The 21467-nt window shown below is 38.4% G+C and overlaps 1 protein-coding gene across 1 annotated transcript in view; it reads right to left on the reverse strand.

The window, feature by feature from the left end:
* The window catches only part of UVRAG (UV radiation resistance associated), a 363917-nt gene that overhangs the window by 20641 nt on the left and 321809 nt on the right, over positions 1 to 21467 (reverse strand). The window contains 1 exon segment of the mRNA XM_060018254.1: positions 6522 to 6613. Coding sequence (XP_059874237.1) covers positions 6522 to 6613 — 92 coding nt within the window.

Genomic DNA, 21467 nt, shown 5'->3' on the forward strand with positions numbered 1-21467 from the left:
CCAATCTGTGAATGGTAACAATCACACAGCAACTGGAAGTGTTTTCTTTTACAAAAGATGTAAGAGGCTCCCTTAGGAGCGTGAGTTTTTTTACCCTTTGCCCTAAGGAGCACGGGCTTGGGAGGTAACTCCTCAGTTCATGGCTGCTCTCAGAAATTCTGAGGTTTCCTCTGAGGCTAAAAGTGTTTGTTCCAGCTTTGTTTAGATTTGTAACCTCCAGCCTGGCTTCCACAGTGGTCTTTATTTGGATCGTAATGTAGCATGCATTTTGTGGTACTCTGCATCTGTCTCAGTAGCCTACTTTTCATTACAGCACCATAAAGTGGTACCTACTACTCATTCAGTGTTACTGTGCTTGGTACAGTGGCTCAGAGGGGCACTACATAATGTGTGAGTTTGGGGCTTAATGGGTTACTACGTCAGTGCCAGGAGACCTAGACTCCAGTCTTATTGCCATAGGCTCATAGGTCAATCATGCTTGGAAAGTCATTTATTTATTTTCTTTTTTAAATTATTTTATTTTTGGCTGAGCTGGGTCTTCATTGTTGCACGTGGGCTTTCTCTAGCTGTGGCGAGCGGGGGCTACTCTTCATTGTGGTGCTTGGGCTTCTCACTGCAGTGGCTTCTCTTGTTGCGGAGCACGGGCTCTAGACATGCGGGCTTCAGTAGTTGTGGCACGCGGGCTAAGTAGTTGTGGCTTGTGGGCTCTAGAGTGCAGGCTCAGGAGTTGTGGTGCACGGGCTTAGTTGCTCCGCGGCATGTGGGATCTTCCCGGACCAGGGCTCAAACCCGTGTCCCCTGCATTGGCAGGCGGATTCTTAACCACTGCACCACCAGGGAAGTCCCTGGAAAGTCATTTAATTTATCTGAACCTCAGAAATGAGAGTTGCTGGAAATGACGGTGTTTTAGGAGGGAAAGGACAGTCAGGTTGCAGTGAGGAAGCATTTTGGGTAAATTGTCTAAAGAGATCACAGAAGAAAGGGAAAGGGATCTGATCTCTAAAGTTCCAGTAATTTGTTGTGATCTTGTTTCTCACTTAAAATATTAACTTTTTTCCCCCTAATTTTGTATTTTCAGTTTTGTATTGTTTTCTTGAAAGGGTTCCCAAATTGCATAAGCTCTAAGTACCACAAAACCCAGATTCTCTCTGTTCCTAAAATGAATGTGCACTCTAGCCAAGTGGTCTATTTGCCAGTAAACCTCCTGTGCCTTTTCTAAAACTGTTCCCTCTATATGAAGGGATGGATGGTGGTGGGAGAGAAGCAAGAGGGAGAGCACATTCTAGACAGGACGGTGAGTGTGACGAGGCAGGAAAGAGCTTTTTCATGCTAAGAGGAGGTCAGTATAGGACTATACATGAGAGGAGGGGGAGGGGCAAGTAGTCGGAGACCACAGAAAAGGGCTTCGATTTTACTCTAGCCGCTGAAGCTAGGGAGTGATTAAGATATAGCTAAAAGTTTAAAAAGTCACTCTGGCTGCTGCGGAGAATGAACAGAGGTGGGACAAGAGTGAAATTAGGGAGACAAACCGGACTGGTGCAGTGTCTGGGTAAGAGCAGGTGGTGACTTGGACTGGGATGGTGGCAGCAGAGATAGTTGGAAGTACACTTGGTGGGTAGAGATGACATGGTTTGCTGATGAACTAGACTGGCTCAGGGAGGAGTGAAGAAAAGAAGGAGATCAAGGATGTTTCTCTGGTTTGAGCAACTGGGTAGACAGGGTGTCATTTGCTGAGCTGAAGAAGCCTGGTGAAGGACAGTTTTAGATGTTGAGGCTGAGGTGCCTGTGATACTCCAAGGGGAGGTGTCAAGCAGGTCTCTGACTACAGAGTTTGCAGGAGAGGTTTACGCTGAAAACATAACTTGGAGGGTCATAGCATATAGATGTTTTTCAAAATGGGGGCAGTGGATGAGCTCACATGAGAAGAAAGAGAGAGAAAAGGAGAATACTATGGAGATCTCCACATCTACTGATCAAGAAAAGGAGGACAAACAGGAAAAACAGGCAGAAAAAGTGCAGCTGAAAGGAGGAAAACCAGGGGAGGGTAGTATTGTGGAAGCCAAGAAAGAATGTTTCAAGAAGGCAGGAATGGCCAGCAAGGCCAAATGACACTAAATACAGACTAGTAGGATAAGGATGGAAAAGTGGCCGCTGGGTTTGGCAACATAGCGTTCTAGACACCTACCTAGATAAGAGGTATTTCAGTATACTGATTGATAGAACTGAAATCAGGCTGGAGTATGTTAAGGAGGAACTGGAAAAACGGAACATAAATAGACTCATAATCATCATAAAAATTAAGTCAGTAGCTAAAAATCTATACTTTCCCTCTCAACAAATGAAAAACACTAGGTTTTTCAGACCTTCAAGATATAGATAATTCCTATCTTACATAAACTGTTCCAGAGAACAGAAAAGAATAATAGAAAAGAAGGGAAAGCGCCTCAATTTACTTTATGAGGCTGTTACAACCTTGTAACCAAAATCAGACAAAGATTATTATATGAGAAAGAAAAATTACAGGCTAGCCTCATCTCATTTACAGAGGCAGATATCCTAAAAATATTAGCAAATCATGGCATGCAATTTAAAAAATAATAGACTCAAAAACCAACTAATGGTTACCAAAGAAGAAACATAGTGGGGGAGAGATAAATTAGGAGGTTGGGATTAACAAACACACACTACTATATATAAAATAGATAACCAACAAGGACCTACTGTATAGCACAGGGAACTCTACTCAGTATTCTGTAATAACCTATATGGGAAAAGAATCTGAAAAAGAATGAATATGTGTATATGTATAACTGAATCACTATGCTGTACTCCTGAAACTAACACAGCATTGTAAATCAACTATATGCCAATAAAATTTAAAAACAAAAGATACGATCTATACAGCTATACCTGTATCTATAATGGAATACTACACAGCCATAAAAAAGAATGAGATAATGCCATTTGCAGCAACGTGGATGGACCTACAGATTATCATACTAAGTGAAGTAAGAAAGAGAAAGACAAATACCATATGACATCACTTATATGTAGAATCTGACATATGACACAAATGAACTTATCTATGAAACAAACAGACTCACAGACATAGAGAACAAACTTGTGGTTGCCAAGGGGGATGGGGGTAAGGGAGGGATGGACTGGGAGTTTGGGATTAGCAGATGCAAACTACTATATATAGAATGGATAAACAACAATGTCCTACTGTATAGCACAGGGAACTATATTCAACATCCTGTGTGATAAACCATAATGGAAAAGAATATGAAAAATAATGTATATATATATGTATAACTGAATCACTTTGCTGTAAAGCAGAAACTAACACAACATTATAAATCAGCTATACTTCAATAAAATAAGCTTTAAAAAAAAAAAGTAAATCAGCAAATCGAATCCAACAATATACAAAAAATAATTCATCACAACCAAGCAGATTATAGCCCAGGAGGCAAAGATAATTTAACATCAGAAAATGTATTACTAGTTATTAACACAAGAAAGAAGAATATAGTGTTATCTCAATAAACATAATAAGCATTTTATAAAATCCAAAATATACACATTTATGATTTTATAAAAAGCAACTCGTAGTGAACTGGGAATAGAAAGAAACTTCCTTTTGCTAATAAATAATATCTATCCAAACTTGCAATAAATATAATACTTAGTGGTGAAAAGAAGCATTCTCTTTAAAGTCAGGAATAAGACAAGGATATCCACTATTGCTGCTCCTCTTCCATAATAAAACAAAGGACAAGAAAAAGTAATAAAAGTTGTAAAAATAGGAAGAAACAACACCATCATTCACTAAAAAAATATGATCGTACCCACAGAAAAATCCGAGAGAATCTAAGATAAACCATTGTAATTAATGTTAGCAAGGCTGCTGGATACATTCTCAAAATACAAAAATCAGTAGTAGTCCTGCATACTAGCCACAAAAAAGCTGGATGATGTAATAAAAAAATTTATAACAGTAACCAAAATGGTAAGCTACCTAGGACTAAGTATCTAATAAAAGATGTGTAAGATCTTTATGAAGAAAATTTTAAAACTTCACTGAGGTATGTTTAAAAAACAAAGCATAAAAAGAGATACCATGTTCACAGTTAGAAAGAATATCATACAGCTGTCAAATCACTCAGATACAGTTCGTAAGTCCAGAAAAGCCAGAAGAGTTCTGAAGAAGGATCGTAAGTAGGAGCCTCACCCGACCAGATATCAAGAAAGTTGGGGAAATCTTCCTTTTCCCTTGCTATGAAGGAACATGATTTAAAGAGTAACGCTCCTGGCCTCTCTCCATCCTCCCACTCGCTCTTAAGAGGAGGAGGGCCTTTTCTAATCAGTGAATTTAGAGGGAAAAATAAAACCTGGCTATTCTTGGCTTAGCCCCATCTGGGTTCTTGGAGGAGTCACCTGACAACCCTCTATAGTATAGTTAAGGGCCTGCCTCTGCGGGGAAAGCCTGAGGTTCTCCAGTTCACATCGTGACTGCAAAAGTAAGTTTAATTTTGAGTGATGTCTTTGCAAGCCCTTTTATTATACATCTAAAGCCACTTGGAAAATGCAGCTTTATCAGTAATAAAACTGACATTTTGACTCCTATTAGTCTGTCTCTTGTATCTCCTCTCTCAAGTGGTTCCAAATGTCAGAGGGAAGAGAGATGCTCAAACCTCAATAAGACTTATAGAAATTACACCTTATATTAATTAAAAATGTGGTACTAGCCTATAGATAGACAATAAAACGATGAAGCAGAATAGGGAGCCTGGAAACAGATCTGTGTGTAAGTGAACTTGATGCATGAAAGAGATCGGCGTTATCAACAGTGGACAAAAGAGTCTTCAATAAATGACACTGGGACAATCTGCTGTCTGTACTGACCAAGATTCATTTTAGTTGATTAATCAGGTGGTGCTGTGAGTTGCCTCTTTTTTTGATCATTTTAAGTTATTTACCATTTGTGTTATAAAACCTTTCATGAATTATATACCTTGTTTCCAACTAGACGACAAATCCCTTGAAGGTAGGGCTTAAGCCTTATACCTCGTTACCTCCAGAGTACCTATCACGGAACTTTACACTGACAATGTTAAATACATGCCTGCTAGCTCACTTTTTAAATTATTCTTATCATTACTATTATTGTTTTACATTAAAACTCAGTTCCTAGACCTCATTCCTCAGGGCATACAGGTCCATATCAACACGAATTTTTTATAATTATTTTGATATTCTGAGTAGAATTTTTTTAAACAATTGTGTATTTGCTTAACAGAAGTCCTATCTAAAGTCAAGACATCCAGAATTTGCATTTTGAAGATCATGAGACAGAAACAGAAAACGTCAAAGGTAAATCATAGATGCCACTTTCTTGTTCTCCTCAAGGCCTATCTTGATGACACAGAAGAAACTGAAACTATGCTTGTACTTTCCTCCCCACAAATTACTTCTCCACCTACCATCTCACTTCATCCTCACCACAAACCAGTGAGATGAGCAGAGCAGGGATTACAGATGAGGAAATACGTTTCAGAGAGGCAGGAGTTTAAATCCACACAGCAAATCAGAAAATTGAAATGGCAAGGCTACATGGGTAACTTATTTATTTGAGGTTTTTAAAATAGGGTGTTACACTGTGATAAAGGTTGAACAATTTGGCTTGAATAAAGGAATCTCAAAACTTAAAAAAACAAAAATTCACATAGGAAATCAAAAAAGATCTGGGATCAGAAGCCAGTGCTCTTTAGAAGAAACCGTGCTATTCCCAGTTGTCTAACTAAAGGCCTGATATGAATTCATGTGATTTTGTAAGTCATTGCCCATCATCCAAGGATTCGAATTACTAAATGACTTGAGCCAACAGCTTTCCATCTATTTAAGTCGAGCGAATCATCTAATGTTTTCTTTGCATCACTTTCCCTCTCCCCTTGTCTTTGGAAGAGGGTCTTGTCCATCCTGACGAAGCACTTTTAGGCAGCAGCTTGCCCTCATGGCACAACAGGCTCTGACATCACATGTGAGAAACGTTCCAGCATGTGTGTGTCTCTTGGTCTCAGACTAGGTCCTGACAGCCTGACCTATTCCTTGTGTGCTTTCTTCCCTTCACTCTCACAACCACTGATCCTGATGCTTATTCTGTCCTTCGCTTGTTCTTTGGAAAAGTCCTGGGGGCTCCATGTCCCCCTTTTACGAATCACATGGCTATCCTCTAGTCTCTGCTTCAGCCAAGCTCTCAAGGATTCCTTGTCCCGCCAACCTTCCCATGTCCAAACAGCACCTCTTTGAACTCACCCCCCTTCGTGGGTGCTTCGCCCTCTTAGCCAGACTGGAGCTTAGACCTACACAAGTATGATGGCTGCCTTTCCTTTTCTTCGGATATCTTATTACAGAAGAAAACCCAGAAGGAAGTTGTGGAGCGATGTGGAAGTCAGGCAAGTTTCTCAGGATTATTATCCACATTGCAGTTTCTGGGTATGAGAGAGAAAGGTACTCACCACCTGACCATTAGTCCGTGCTCCATGAAGTTTTTCAGGTTAGGGAGGGTTTGCCTCAAGTCTGGAGTCCCTAGTCCATGTTGATATCTTAGCTGCAAAGGTGGAAAAACAGAATTAAAAGAAATTTTGGCAGATACTAGGCAATGCTTCCCAAACATGATTCACTAAACAAGTCCCTCTCCCCCCGCCCCCATTTTAAATGCTGAAAGAGGAAATGTGAGTGTATGATCCCAACATCATCAACCTCACTTTTTGGATGGTGTTTAAAGGTAGCCTCCTCATTTCCTGCTCCCTTGCCCTCTAACGTTGGAGAAGACTAAGAACCACCAACTGTGGAATCAGGATTATTTCCAAGACCCCTGTAGAGTTTGCTAACATCAACTCCAGGGACATATACCATAAAACCAGTATTTCATTTTAGGGACTGAACGGTGGTATTACACACTCTGAGCACATTCAGCCCTTTTTACACGGACCCTTTTCCCTTTGTAGAATCAAGAACAAGGGTCATGCTGTATCCATCTCTGATCCCCAAGTGTCTGACACAGTGCTAGCGCTCAGTCAATGCTTGCTAAACAAACAGCAAGTCACTTTTGACAGAGGCTGTGCTTTATGTTATTTCTCTTGTGCCTCTAACTTTCCTCTTTCTCTAGGACCAGAGTAGAGAGCTATAGAGCTAGTATGAGGAAACTATGGCCTGTGGGCAAGATCTGCTCTTAGCTTTACTTATTTCTGCTAGAGGCTGATTTTCTAAAATTCTGTGTCCTTCTATGTGCCTTGGGTAACCTACTAAATGGTTTTAATCTGTCTGTTCCCGTCTCCTCTCATTTTGTCTCTGAAGACCGTTTGCTTCCTTCACTAAACATAATAGAGACCCGAGGTAAGGATATGTGCATATTCATACACACGCTCACACACACAGCATCAAATACACAGTAAGTATACAACACAGCCCTGCAGAAATGTATTTTTCAAATGACATGATATATATGAGGAAAGGACTCTGTAAACTGCATACTGATGTACAGATATGAAGGGTCATCTGTATTGAAGTTTTACTTTTCTAGCACCTAATTTAAAAGTGGCTAAGTTAAACTTTTAAATATTTTCCTCTTTTAAAAAAATTAAACCACTATCAACAGAAAAAGTAAGTTTTCTTTTGTTTGTATCTAGTACTCTATTGACTTTTCACTTAAGTGTGAGTGATATTTAACAGAGAAAAAGTTCACTCTCACTACACTGAACTTTGAAAAGAAACCCCCAAACCTAATCAGGTCTCTTGAATGGTCTGAATACACACATAAAATAAGGAGGCAGAAACATAGAATGTTAAAGCTAAAAGGTATCTTGAATATTATTTAAGCTAATCGTTTTCTTGTGCAGATGGGAAAACTGAAGCCGAGAGAAAGAGCAAGGAAATTCTCCAAAGCCACGTTTCAATGGCAAAGACATTATTAGTCAGAGTCTCCTTTTCACAACCATGCCACTTACACCAGCTACCCGAAAATTGGTTGAAAAAAACCAAAAAAACAAAATCTTGAGAAGACAAAGGGAAAACATTCTTTTCCTTTTCCAAAGCTAGCTTGGTGACCTAAATCACCTCCTGAGATTTGCTGACCTTGAATTATGAGATCTCCTCCATATTAAATGACATCATTTCTTATATTAATATAAAAGCATTTTTTCCACACATTGACAAAATGGCTGACATCCCAATATGACATTCCTGAATTCATTGTTTCAATAAAAAAGTGAAATTGTTTACACATGGCATGAAAATTTCACCTGTGATTCATACTGAAAAATATTAAATATCAAAAAAAATAAAATGACCCCATACTAAAATAACACTAAGCTATGTGTCCCTGAGCCAGTACGTGGTCAATTGCCTGCCCCAGCCTCCACAATGGAAGGTGGGTGTTGAATTCTTTTCAGAGACCACAGTGAAAATTTCTCTCCAAGTCTGATTTCAACTAAAAAAGGAAACTGGGAATTTCAAGCCTCCACCCAAGTCTTAACTCTTCATTTGTTGTATAGCATTATTATCTTTATCATAGACTCTTGGGATATCTAGATTAAAGAGATCATGGAGACTATCTTTTCCAACCTCCATCCTTTCATAAATGAAGAAACTAAGACTCAGTAAGACAAGTGTCCTGCCCAAGGTCTCAAAGCTGATAAGGGCCAAAGCCAAGGCTAGAACCTCTCAATAACAAGTCTGAATTCTTTCTATCATGTAGCCCTCTTAACTTTCAACATACAGAACTAAAATAGAAATTCATACATAATAAGAATATATTAAAATTTTAAAATAAAGTACACGTACTGTTTTAAGTCTAACCTACTGGAAAGGCTTACAATGGAAAAGCATCAGTTCTTTGCTCTTCAGTAGCGACCACTTTTAGTTGTTTCTTCTTTACCGTCATATTTCTGAATAATACACTTATATTGATATTTCTTACTCTTTCCCCCTCGCTTAGACATCATCTACTATGTTCGTGCTATGTAAAATGAGAACTGAGCTCTTTTCTTAGCACATTTTATCTCCTTATCCCCATACATTACCTACTGACTTCTTATTAACTATGAGGATTTAACTCTCCACTCTCCCAAATACACTTCTCATCCTCTCAAGCTATTCAATTATTTTTGAATATAACATTTTACCTACAATAATACTGTTCACTGCTAAGCCATATAGTGTACTATTCCTTTTTTGACCTTTTGTTTGTTTCTCCTGAAGTGATAATTACCATTTTCCCCACTTGTTGAGTACCTACCTTGTGGATAGTACTACTTGTTGAGTATCCACGTACCTATCACTAGATTTTCCCCCAATTAGGACAAAACCTTAAATCCTTCCCAATCTGATTAAAGACACCATATAATCTATCAAGCCCATTTCCCCGCTTGGAGATTGTTTCCTGAAGCACCCTTCTCTCTGCTCTAATCTGAACAGGCTGCTCTCTAGGCTGGTTCCATTGTTACCTTCCTAGAACTTTCTTTCACCATAATCCTGGAAATTCTGTTTACAGTCATCCCCCCTGTATCCCCAGGGGATCAGCTCCAGGAGCCCCTGCAGACACCAAACTCTGTGGATGTTTAAGTCCCTCATATAAAATGGTGTTGAATGTACAATGAACATAGTCAACCCTCCACATCCAGGGTTTTGCATCAGTGGATACAGAGGGCCAGCGGTACTTCTGTGCTGAGGCTCTTGTTTCCTAGATCTCATCACTTCTTTCTTGATTTACTGCCTCATTTTGGTGGAGCATATTCTACAACAGCTTTCTGGGAAAGGGCCGCATGAGAGGTATCTTTTTTAACACCTTGAATATTTAAAAATACCTTTATTCCATTCTCACACTTGAATGATAGTTTCCTTGCATATAAAATTCAAGACTGAAATAATTTTTCCTTTGGAATTTCTGAAGTATCGTTTCACTGTCATTTAACTTTGCATATAGCAACTGAGAAACCAGATAACATTCTGATTCCTGATCCTTTGTGTGTGAGCTGATTCCTGTCTCTGGAAGCTTTTAGGATTTTATTCTTTAACCTCAGTATTCAGAAATTTCACAGTGATAAGCTTTTGTTTGGGTCGTTTTTTCTTCACTGTTTTGATCTCACTTCAGTGAGTCCTTTGTTCTTGTTTTGTTTATTTCCTTCCAGTTTTATTGAGATATAACTGACATACGGCTCTGTATAAGTTAAAGGTGTACTGCATAATGATTTGACTTACATACATCAGGAAATGATTACCACAATAAGTTTAGAGAACATCCATCATGTCACATAGACACAAAATTAAAGAAAAAAATTTTTTTCCTTGTGATGGGGACTCTTAAAATTTACTCTCTTAACTTTCATATATAACACACAACAGTGTTAATTATATTAATCATGGTATATATTACATCCCTAGTGCTTACTTATCTTATAACTGGAAGTTTGTACCTTTTGACTACCTTCACCCAATTCCCACCCTCCCATCTCACCCCTACCTCTAGTAACCAGAAATCTGATCTCTCTTTCTATGAGTTTGTTTTTGAAGTATAACTGACCTACAACACTATGTTAGTTCCTGGTGCAAAACACAGTGATTCGATTATTTCTATACATTACAAAGTGATCACCACAATGTCTAGTTACCATCTGTCACCATACAAAGATATTACACTATCACTAACTATATTCCCCACACTGTACACGTCATCTGTTTTGCAACTGAAAGTTTGTATCTCTTAATTACCCTCACCTATTTCACTCCTTCCCCCACATACTGGCCTTCCTCTGGCAACCACCTGTTTGTTCTTTGTAGCTCTGACTCTATTTCTGTTTTGTTATGTTTGTTCATTTGTTTTTTTTTAGATTCCACATATAAGTGAAATCATATAGTATTTGTCTTTCGCTGTCTGACTTATTTCACTTAGCATAATACCCTCTAGGTCTACCCATGTTATTGCAAATGGCAAGATTTTGTTCTTTTATGGCTGAGTAATATTCCAATGTATATGTGTATGCACGTGCACGCACGTGTATACCCCACATCGTCTTTATCCATTCATCTATTGATGGGCACTTAGGTTGCTTCCATATCTTGGCTATTGTGAATAATGCAGCAATGAACATAGGGGTGCATACATCTTTTCAAATTAGTGTTTTTGTTTTCTTTGGAAAAATACCAGACTTGGAATTGCTGGATTGTGTGGTAGTTCTATTTTTCATTTTTTTGAAGAGCCTCCAATACTGTTTTCCATAGTGGTTGCGCCAACAGTGCACAAGGGTTCCCTTTCTCCACATTGTGGTTTGGATTTGCATTTCCCTGGTGGTTAGTGATGTTGAGCATCTTTTCATGTGTCTATGGGCCATCTCTGTGTCTTCTTTGGGAAAATGTCTACTCAGGTCCTCTGTCCATTTTTTAATCCGGTTGGTTGTTTTTTTGATTTTGAGTTGTCTGAGTTCTTTGTATATTTTGGATACTAACTCCTTATCAGATATATCACTTGCAAATATCTTCCCCCATTCAGTAGGCAGCCTTTTCATTTTGTTGATAGTTTCCTTTGTTGTGCAAAATATTTTTCGTCTGATGTAGTCCCATTTGTTTATTTTGCCTTTGTGTACCTTGCTAGTGAGTCCTTTCAGTATAAAACTCTTATCCTCTAATTCCGATTATTTTCTATTATCATTATTATTGTTATTTTCATTTTTTGTCTTCTCCATTTTCTGTTACTTTTGGGTTTCTTTCTTTTTCTGTTTGTTTCAGACTTTAAAAAAAAAGAGGCTTTCTTTAATGTGCAGTAATCTTTGGTTGTCAATTCTTCTTTATGAATGAGACTTTAAAAAGCTGATCGGACAGTCTGTGTATTGACAGTGCTTGCTGACTGGGGACTTCACTGTAGAATGAGTGGGTGAGCCCTTTCTGTGGGGGACATGCCAATCCAGCAGCTATCATTGCTCGGACTGTTTTTTTCCAGAGAGCATCCTCCAACCTTCTGCCTAGGGGTATAATCTGGATCCCATTTTGGGAGTTAAGCAGGAAAAAGCAGTTGGGGAATTCAGTGTTGGTATGTAGGACTTTCACTGAATCCCCTTGTTTTTAGTAAGGCGTCTTACTTCTTGCCCCAGTATACCAGGCAGTTCAGAGTCCAAAGCTTCTTGGGTTTGATTTTCTTCAGAAAGTAAACCTCCAGTCTCCCACTGGGCTGTGTGCTGGGGTAGTTGCTTGGCTATGCAGAGTGGTGAGTGAACTGGGAGTCTTAATTCTCTTTCTACAGACTTTCAACTAATCCTCCTGTTCTTAGACTTATTCCTTACCCTACACTCTATGAGGTACCTGATAACTCCAAATCCTCAGATCTTCTGGAGTTCTGTGGCTAGAACTGCATTGCTTCTTGAAGGCTTTAGGTTTTAGTTTTGTCCATTCTGCCAACTCAGTTTATCACTCATTTATTGCTGTGATCTTCTAAAATGTTGTCGACTCTATTACCTGCTCTTGTCTCTTCTGTTCTTTTCATCCTTGTGTGTTTACAATTTTAAACTATTTTATCTTTATTAGTAGCATTTCACTAGGGAGCTGACATAAATGAGTATATTCAATTTGCTTACCATGAAGTCCCCTATATATATACATATATATATACATATATATATATATATATATATATAAAATAGCTTTCCAGTATTGGCTAACAATGGTTTATTCAGAACTCACCACTCTGGCAGACAGCTCTCTTTCCTGTCTGCCAGTCTCCCTCTAGGCATCCTACATCTGGTCACATTCTTTTTTTTTCGAATTTTATTTTATTTTTTTATACAGCAGGTTCTTATTAGTCATCTGTTTTATACACATCAGTGTATACATGTCAATCCCAATCTCCCAATTCAGCACACACCCACCGCCACCCCCCACTGCTTTCCCCCCTTGGTGTCCATACGTTTGTTCTCTACTTCTGTGTCTCAATTTCTGCCCTGCAAACTGGTTCATCTATACCATTTTTCTAGGTTCCACATATATGCATTAATATGTGATATTTGTTTTTCTCTCTCTGACTTATTTCACTCTGTATGACAGTCTCTAGACCATCCACGTCTCTACAAATGACCTAATTTTGTTCCTATTCATGGCTGAGTAATATTCCATTGTATATATGTACCACTTCTTCTTTATCCGTTTGTCTGTCGATGGGCATTTAAGTTGCTTCCATGACCTGGCTATTGTAAATAGCGCTGCAATGAACATTGGGGTGCATGTGTCTTTTTGAATTATGGTTTTCCCTGGGCATATGCTCAATAGTGGGATTGCTGGATCGTATGGTAGTTCTATTTTTAGTTTTCTTTCTTTTTTTTTTCCCCCGGAACGCAGACCTCTCACTGTTGTGGCCTCTCCCGTTGCGGAGCACAGGCTCCAGACACGCAGGCTCAGAGGCCATGTTTCACGGGCCTAGCCACTCAACGGCATGTGGGACCTTCCCAGACCGGGGCACGAACCCGTGTGCCCTACATTGGCAGGCAGACTCTCCACCACTGCACCACCAGGGAAGCCCTATTTTTAGTTTTTTGAGGAACCTCCATACTGTTCTCCATAGTGGCTGTATCAATTTACATTCCCACCAACAGTGCAAGAGGGTTCCCTTTTCTCCACACCCTCTCCAGCATTTGTTGTTTCTAGATTTTCTGAAGATGCCCATTCTAACTGGTGTGAGGTGATACCTCATAGTAGCTTTGATTTGCATTTCTTTAATAATTAGTGATGTTGAGCAGCTTTTCACCTGCTTCTTGGCCATCTGTATGTCTTCTTTGGAGAAATGTCTATTTAGGTCTTCTGCCCATTTTTGGATTGGGTTGTTTGTTTTTTGAGTATTGAGCTGCATGAGCTGTTTATATATTTTGGAGATTAATCCTTTGTCCGTTGATTTGTTTGCAAATATTTTCTCCCATTCTAAGGGTTGTCTTTTCATCTTGTTTGTAGTTTCCTTTGCTTTGCAAAAGTGTTTAAATTTCATTAGGTTCCATATGTTTATTTTTGTTTTATTTCCATTGCTCTAGGAGGTGGATCAAAAAAGATCTTGCTGTGATTTATGTCAAAGAGTGTTCCTCCTATGTTTTCCTCTAAGAGTTTTATAGTGTCCGGACTTACATTTAGGTCTCTAATCCATTTTGAGTTTATTTTTGTGTGTGGTGTTAGGGAGTGTTCTAATTTCATTCTTTTACATGTAGCTGTCCAGTTTTCCCAGCACCACTTATTGAAGAGACTGTCTTTTCTCCATTGTATATCCTTGCCTCCTTTGTCATAGATTAGTTGACCATAGCTGCATGGGTTTATCTCTGGGCTTTCTATCCTGTTCCATTGATCTATATTCCTGTTTTTGTGCCAGTACCATATTGTGTTGATTACTGTAGCTTTGTAGTGTAGTCTGAAGTCAGGGAGTCTGATTCCTCCAGCTCCGTTTTTTTCCCTCAAGACTGCTTTGGCTATTCGGGGTCTTTTGTGTCTCCATACAAATTTTAAGATTTTTTTGTTCTAGTTCTGTAAAAAATGCCATTGGTTAATTTGATAGGGATTGCATTGAATCTGTAGATTGCTTTGGGTACTATAGTCATTTTCACAATATTGATTCTTCCAATCCAAGAACATGGTATATCTCTCCATCTGTTGGTTTCATCTTTAATTTCTTTCAACAGTGTCTTATAGTTTTCTGCATACAGGTCTTTTGTCTCCCTGGGTAGGTTTATTCCTAGGTATTTTATTCTTTTTGTTGCAATGGTAAATGGGAGTGTTTCCTTAATTTCCCTTTCATATTTTTCATCATTAGTGTATAGGAATGCAAGAGATTTCTGTGCATTAATTTTGTATCCTGAAACTTTACCAAATTCATTGATTAGCTCTAGTAGTTTCCTGGTGGCATCTTTAGGATTCTCTATGTATAGTATCATGTCATCTGCAAACACTGACAGTTTTACTTCTTCTTTTCCAATTTATATTCCTTTTATTTCTTTTTCCTCTCTGATTGCCGTGGCTAGGACTTCCGAAACTATGTCGAATAATAGTGATGAGAGTGGACATCCTTCTCTTGTTCCTGATCTTTACTGTGTTGAGGTAAGTTCCCTCTATGTCCACTTTCTGGAGAGTTTTTATCATAAATCGGTGTTGAATTTTGTCAAAAGCATTTTCTGCATCTTGAGATGATCATATGGTTCTTCTTCAATTTGTTAATATGGTGTATCACATTGATTGATTTGTGTATATTGAAGAATCCTTGCATCCCTGGGATAAATCCCACTTGATCATGGTGTATGATCCTTTTAATGTGTTGCTGGATTCTGTTTGCTAATATTTTGTTGAGGATTTTTGCATCTATATTCATCAGTGATATTGGTCTGTAAGTTTCTTTTTTTGTAGTATCTTTGTCTGGTTTTGGTATCAGGGTGATGGTGGCCTCATAGAATGAGTTTGGGAGTGTTCCTTCCTCTGCAATTTTTTGGAAGAGTTTCAGAAGGATGGGTGTTAGCTCTTCTCTAAATGTTTGATAGAATTCACCTGTGAAGCCATTTGGTCCTGGACTTTGGTTTGCTGGAAGATTTTTAATCACAGTTTCAATTTCATTCTTTGTGATTGGTCTGTTCATATTTTCTATTTCTTCCTGGTTCAGTCTTGGAAGGTTATACCTTTCTAAGAATTTGTCCATTTCTTCCAGGTTGTCCATTTTATTGGCATAGAGTTGCTTGTAGTAGTCTCTTAGGATGCTTTGCATTTCTGCGGTGTCTATTGTAACTTCTCCTTTTTCATTTCTAATTTTATTGATTTGAGTCCTCTCCCTCTTTTTCTTGATGAGTCTGGCTAATGGTTTATCAATTTTGTTTATCTTCTCAAAGAACTAGCTTTTAGTTGTATTGATCTTTGCTATTGTTTTCTTTGTTTCTATTTATTTCTGCTCTGATCTTTATAACTTCTTTCCTTCTGCTCACTTTAGGTTTTGTTTGTTCTTCTTTCTCTAGTTCCTTTAGGTATAAGGTTAGATTGTTTATTTGAGATATTTCTTGTTTCTTGAGGTAGGCTTGTATAGCTATAAACTTCCCTCTTAGAACTGCTTTTGCTGCATCCCATAGGTTTTGGATCATCATGTTTTCATTGTCATTTGTCTCTAGGTAGTTTTTGATTTCCTCTTTGATTTCTTCAGTGATCTCTTGGTTATTTAGTAACGTATTGTTTAGCCTCCATGTGTTTGTGTTTTTTACGTTTTTTTCCCCTGTAAGTGATTTCTAATCTCAAAGCATTGTGGTCAGAAAAGATGCTTGATATGATTTCAATGTTCTTAAATTTACTGAGGCTTGATTTGTGACCCAAGATGTGATCTATCCTGGAGAATGTTCTGTTGCAGTTGAGAAGAAAGTGTACTCTGCTCTTTTTGGATGGAATGTCCTATAAATATAATTAAATCTATCTGGTCTATTGTGTCATTTAAAGCTTGTGTTTCCTTATTAATTTTCTGTCTGGATGATCTGTGCATTGGTGTAAGTGAGGTGTTAAAGTCCCCTACTGTTATTGTTTTACTGTTGATTTCCTCTTTTATAGCATTTGCCTTATGTATTGAGGTGCTCCTATGTTGGGTGCATAAATATTTACAGTAGTTATATCTTCTTCTTGGATTGATCCCTTGATCATTATGTAGTGTCCTTCCTTGTCTCTTGTAACATTCTTTATTTTAAAGTCTATTTTATCCGATATGAGTATTGCTACTCCAGCTTTCTTTTGATTTCCATTTGCATGGAATATCTTTTTCCATCCCCTCACTTTCAATCTCTGTGTGTCCCTAGGTCTGAATTGGGTCTCTTGTAGACAGCATATATTTATGGGTCTTGTTTTTGTATCCATTCAGCAAGCCTGTATCTTTTGGTTGGAGTATTTAATCCATTCACATTTGAGATAATTATCGATATGTATGTTCCTATTACCATTTTCTTAACTGTTTTGGGTTTGTTTTTGTAGGTCCTTTTCTTCTCTTGTGTTTCCCACTTAGAGAAGTTCCTTTAGCATTTGTTGGAGAGCTGGTTTGGTGGTGCTGAATTCTCTTAGCTTTTGTTTGTCTGTGAAGCTTTTGACTTCTCCATCGAATCTGAATGAGATCCTTGCCGGGTAGAGTAATCTTGGTTGTAGTTTCTTCCCTTTCATCATTTTAAGTATATCATGCCACTCCCTTCTGGCTTGTAGAGTTTCTGCTGAGAAATCAGCTGTTAACCTTATGGGAGTTCCCTTGTATGTTATTTCTCGTTTTTCCCTTGCTGCTTTCAATAATTTTTCTTTGTCTTTAATATTTGCCAATTTGATTACTGTGTATCTCGGTGTGTTTCTCCTTGGGTTTATCATGTATGGGACTCTGTGTACTTCCTGGACTTGGGTGGCTATTTCCTTTCTCACGTTAGGGAAGTTTTTGGCTATAATCTCTTCAAATATTTTCTTGGGTCCTTTATCTCTCTCTCCTCCTTCTGAGACCCCTATAATGCGAATGTTGTTGCGTTTAATGTTGTCCCAGAGGTCTCTTAGGCTGTCTTCACTTCTTTTCATTCTTTTTTCTTTATTCTGTTCTGCAGCAGTGAATTCCACCATTCTGTATTCCAGGTCACTTATCTGTTCTTCTGCCTCAGTTATTCTGCTATTGATTCCTTCTAGTGTATTTTTCATTTCAGTTATTGTATTGTTCATCTCTGTTTATTTCTTATTTAATTCTTCTAGATCTTTGTTAAACATTTCTTGCATCTTCTCAATCTTTGCCTCCATTCTTTTTCCGAGGTCCTGGATCATCTTAACTGTCATTATTCTGAATTCTTTTTCTGGAAGGTTGCCTATCTCCAGTTTATTTAGTTGTTTTTCTGGGGTTTTATCTTGTTCCTTCATCTGGTACATAGCCCTCTGTCTTTTCATCTTGTCTATCTTTCTGTGAATGTTGTTTTTGTTCCACAGGCTGCAGGATTGTAGTTCTTCTTGCTTCTGCTCCATCTGGTCATATTCTGTCCATTCTCAAAGAGTCAACACCAGTTCCATTTCCTGTAGGAAGGTCTCTGATTACTCCAGGATAGGGGGCATTTTACCCTTCTGCCAAACCCTTCCTATATCACCTTTCCATTTGCTGTCTTTGGAAAGCCTAAACTAACTGAATAGATACTTAAAACATATTTGTTAATTAATTAGTAAGTTAAAATTAATGCTGTATGGGAGGGAATGAGAGGCATCTTGACACACTGGAATGAGCATAGATGCAGACAATCTGGGTTTGAAATACCAGTGCTGTCACTTATTAGTTGTTTGACTTTGGGTAAGTCAGTTCTTGTAAATGGGATGTTATCTGCCTTGCAGAGCTGTTATAAAGTTTAAATACGATGAAGTATGTAGAGGACCCAAAACGATATCTGGTACATAGTAAATGCTCAATAAACTATACCTATTATCATCATGCTACATATATACTCTCTGTATATATGATATCATTATCATAGCATCTATCACTAAGCTGGGCATAAAACGGGTGCTCAAAAATGGCTTAACACTTAACTAACTATGATTAGAATCAGAAAAGGAAAACAACAGAATTCAAATCAAAGGGGAAAAAATCTTAAGTACGTAGTTCACCTTTTTAAAAGCTAATTTTTACTAATTTACTAAGTTTCTGACTACAAGCACTTGAGAGAGGCAGCAATAAACACATATACAGGGCCTCCCTGGTGGCGCAGTGGTTAAGAATCCACCTGCCAATGCAGGGGACACGGGTTTGAGCCCTAGTCTGGGAAGATCCCACATGTCGTGGAGCAACTAAGCCCGTGCGCCACAATTACTAAGCCTGCACTCTAGAACCCGCGAGCCACAACTACTGAAGCCCGCACACCTAGAGTCCATGCTCTGCAACAAGAGAAGCCACCGCAGTGAGAAGCCTACGTACCGCAACAAAGAGTAGCCACCGCTTGCTGCAACTAGAGAAAGCTTGCGCGCGGCAACACAGACCCAACGCAGCCAAAAATAAAATAAATAAAAGAAATAAATTAAAAACACCCCACATATACGTATCAATATCTTTAAAATAATTACACAGTGAAGTGGAAAGATCGACTCATGATGTGGGTGGTCAGAAGACCTGGGTGAAAGACACAGCTCTGCTGTATGGCTACGAGTAAGTCCCTTCCCTGCCTGGGCTAGTCAAATAATTTTCAAACTTCTTTTTTTGGTAGCCCTGGAATCCTTAGTTCACATGAAATATTATGTAGAAGCCCAAAGTGTGAAACAAATAGGAAACTGCTCTAACTGTAGGCAGTTGTTGGGGAGTAGAGTTAGAGCCAAGGAGGCATTCCCATCTGGAGTTTAAACCCCCCTGGACCAGGTCATCTCCAAGAGCCTTTCAAAGTTCTACGAGTCCACTTTAAATGCTCTATAAGTTACAGGAACCATACATCTATGGATTTTGATATAAAAATACGGTTAGGGTAGCACACATTGACAATGTGAGTGATGAAGGAACATTGGTCCACTCAGCCCCATTTCAGGTTTTGCTCACTTCTGATGGTGTCAGAAGTCAAAGTTGGCTAAGAGGGTGTCAAATCTTTATGTGTTCACTGAGGGGTAGGTCTGATGGAAGAGTCTCCAGAAAATACATTTCTGGACACCTTAAGGGAAGTGTCCAAAAATGGAGGAAGTAAAATGGGGTTCAGTCTAATGCTCTACTATGTCAGGTAGAGATGACCCGGTATTAAAATGTAAATACTTCAGGAAAGAAACAAATCTATATTTTTATTAAGTAATTCTTTAACAAGTTAGCTCCCTGGTAAGGTATTAGTAAAAACAAGAAGTTAAAGGAGGAGTGAGGCCAAGGGGGAAAGAAAGAACAAGGATAGGGAAAGGAGAGAAAGAGCTACATTTACTAAGTTCCTACACATCCTATTCATACAGCAAATATTTATTTAGTGTCCACTAGGCTAGGCACTGCGAATTAGCTCTCTGTCTTCTGAGTGACGGGCTGGACTCATAGTCTGTTCTTACCATATAATGTATGTAACCTTGAACAAGGTACAGAACCAATCTGTGCCTTGTCTGTAGAACAGGACAAACAATATTTGTCTCATAAAATTGTTGTAAGAGTTCAATCAGGATTTTTATAGAGAATGGAAACTTCTGAGGCCTGATTTTTAGACAGCATTCATTAAAACTACTGAGGGCCTAGAGCACTTAGCTCAAGAATTCGGATTTATCTTCCTTGACAGCAGTAAGAATCTACTACAAGGTTTTAAGCAGGAGAGTGAATGGGGAAAACAACTCCAGGGGCAGCTGTGAAGGATAGGTTAAAAGACTAAAGTACTCTTTTCTCTAAGAAATCTTTCTCCAACATTCCATCAAAACCTGCCCTTCCCAACTACTACCAATGAATACCACACTTCCCTAAATGCAGCTCCCTCTGCTCTCAATTCTTACTGGGGAAGGCAGATGCCAAGAAATCCATGCAAATAAAACGTTGCTTTGGGTCTAACTGCTGCAGATTAGTCTCTGAAATAAACACCTTTTGTAACAACTTCCTACTGCACCACCACCACCCAAAGAGTCTCAGCAGTTTTAAGTGGAATTTTGGTTTCAATTAACTTGAATTTCAGCTTTACTCTGATTGGTTTAGACCTCCAAGGGAGCAATTAAATTTCTGTGCAACTCTATAGTAGGCTAGTAGGTGAAAACTACACATAGATGATAAATTAGATGGGAAGTAGGGAGAAGCAATGTTCAGTGGTTTCCCCAGAAAAATGAACAAGTGCTACTGTCTACTAGCAGAAGAAAATCCCTATACTAAAATAACCAGGAAGATCTAGCTTTATGGTTACTGGATAAATAAATAAATAAATAGAAAAATAAACAAATAAATAAATAGAAAGAATACCAGAGCAATGAATACATTCAGCCCTCAACAGACACTATAACCATGTCAATTCCATTCATTAGCTTCTGTTTTCTTCTCCCACACCACCTTTTTTGTATAAAAATACAGTATTTTTCCAAAGCCACATGCTGGTTTCATCTCAAATCACTATATATAGACAGATCAATTACGATGTTAGAACTCTTGTAATTGAAATTAACTAGTTCATACAGCTTGATTAATGGTGCTCCGCTGTCTAGGTTAAGACCAGTTGCAGCTCTGGAAATCGTATTTTAAAATAAAGTGTGATTGTACTTTTGAGAAATAAATGCTGAGTTCTTGTACTCAGTGAGCATCCTCCTATTGAGCTGAGGCCTAATTTAATATCAAAGTGCTCAATTTTATTTTTCAAACACCCAATTTTTCCAAGCTGGTAAAGACTCTGGGGGCTCAAGAATCATTTTGTCATTTAGGTTTTGGCAGGAGAAATTCAGTTTAGACAACACATGTGCGCGCGTGCAGGCGTACAGACACAAACTCTCTCTCTCTCTCTCTCTCT

The sequence above is a fragment of the Delphinus delphis genome, chromosome 8, assembly GCF_949987515.2.
Source record: "Delphinus delphis chromosome 8, mDelDel1.2, whole genome shotgun sequence".
Taxonomy (NCBI): Eukaryota; Metazoa; Chordata; class Mammalia; order Artiodactyla; family Delphinidae; genus Delphinus; species Delphinus delphis.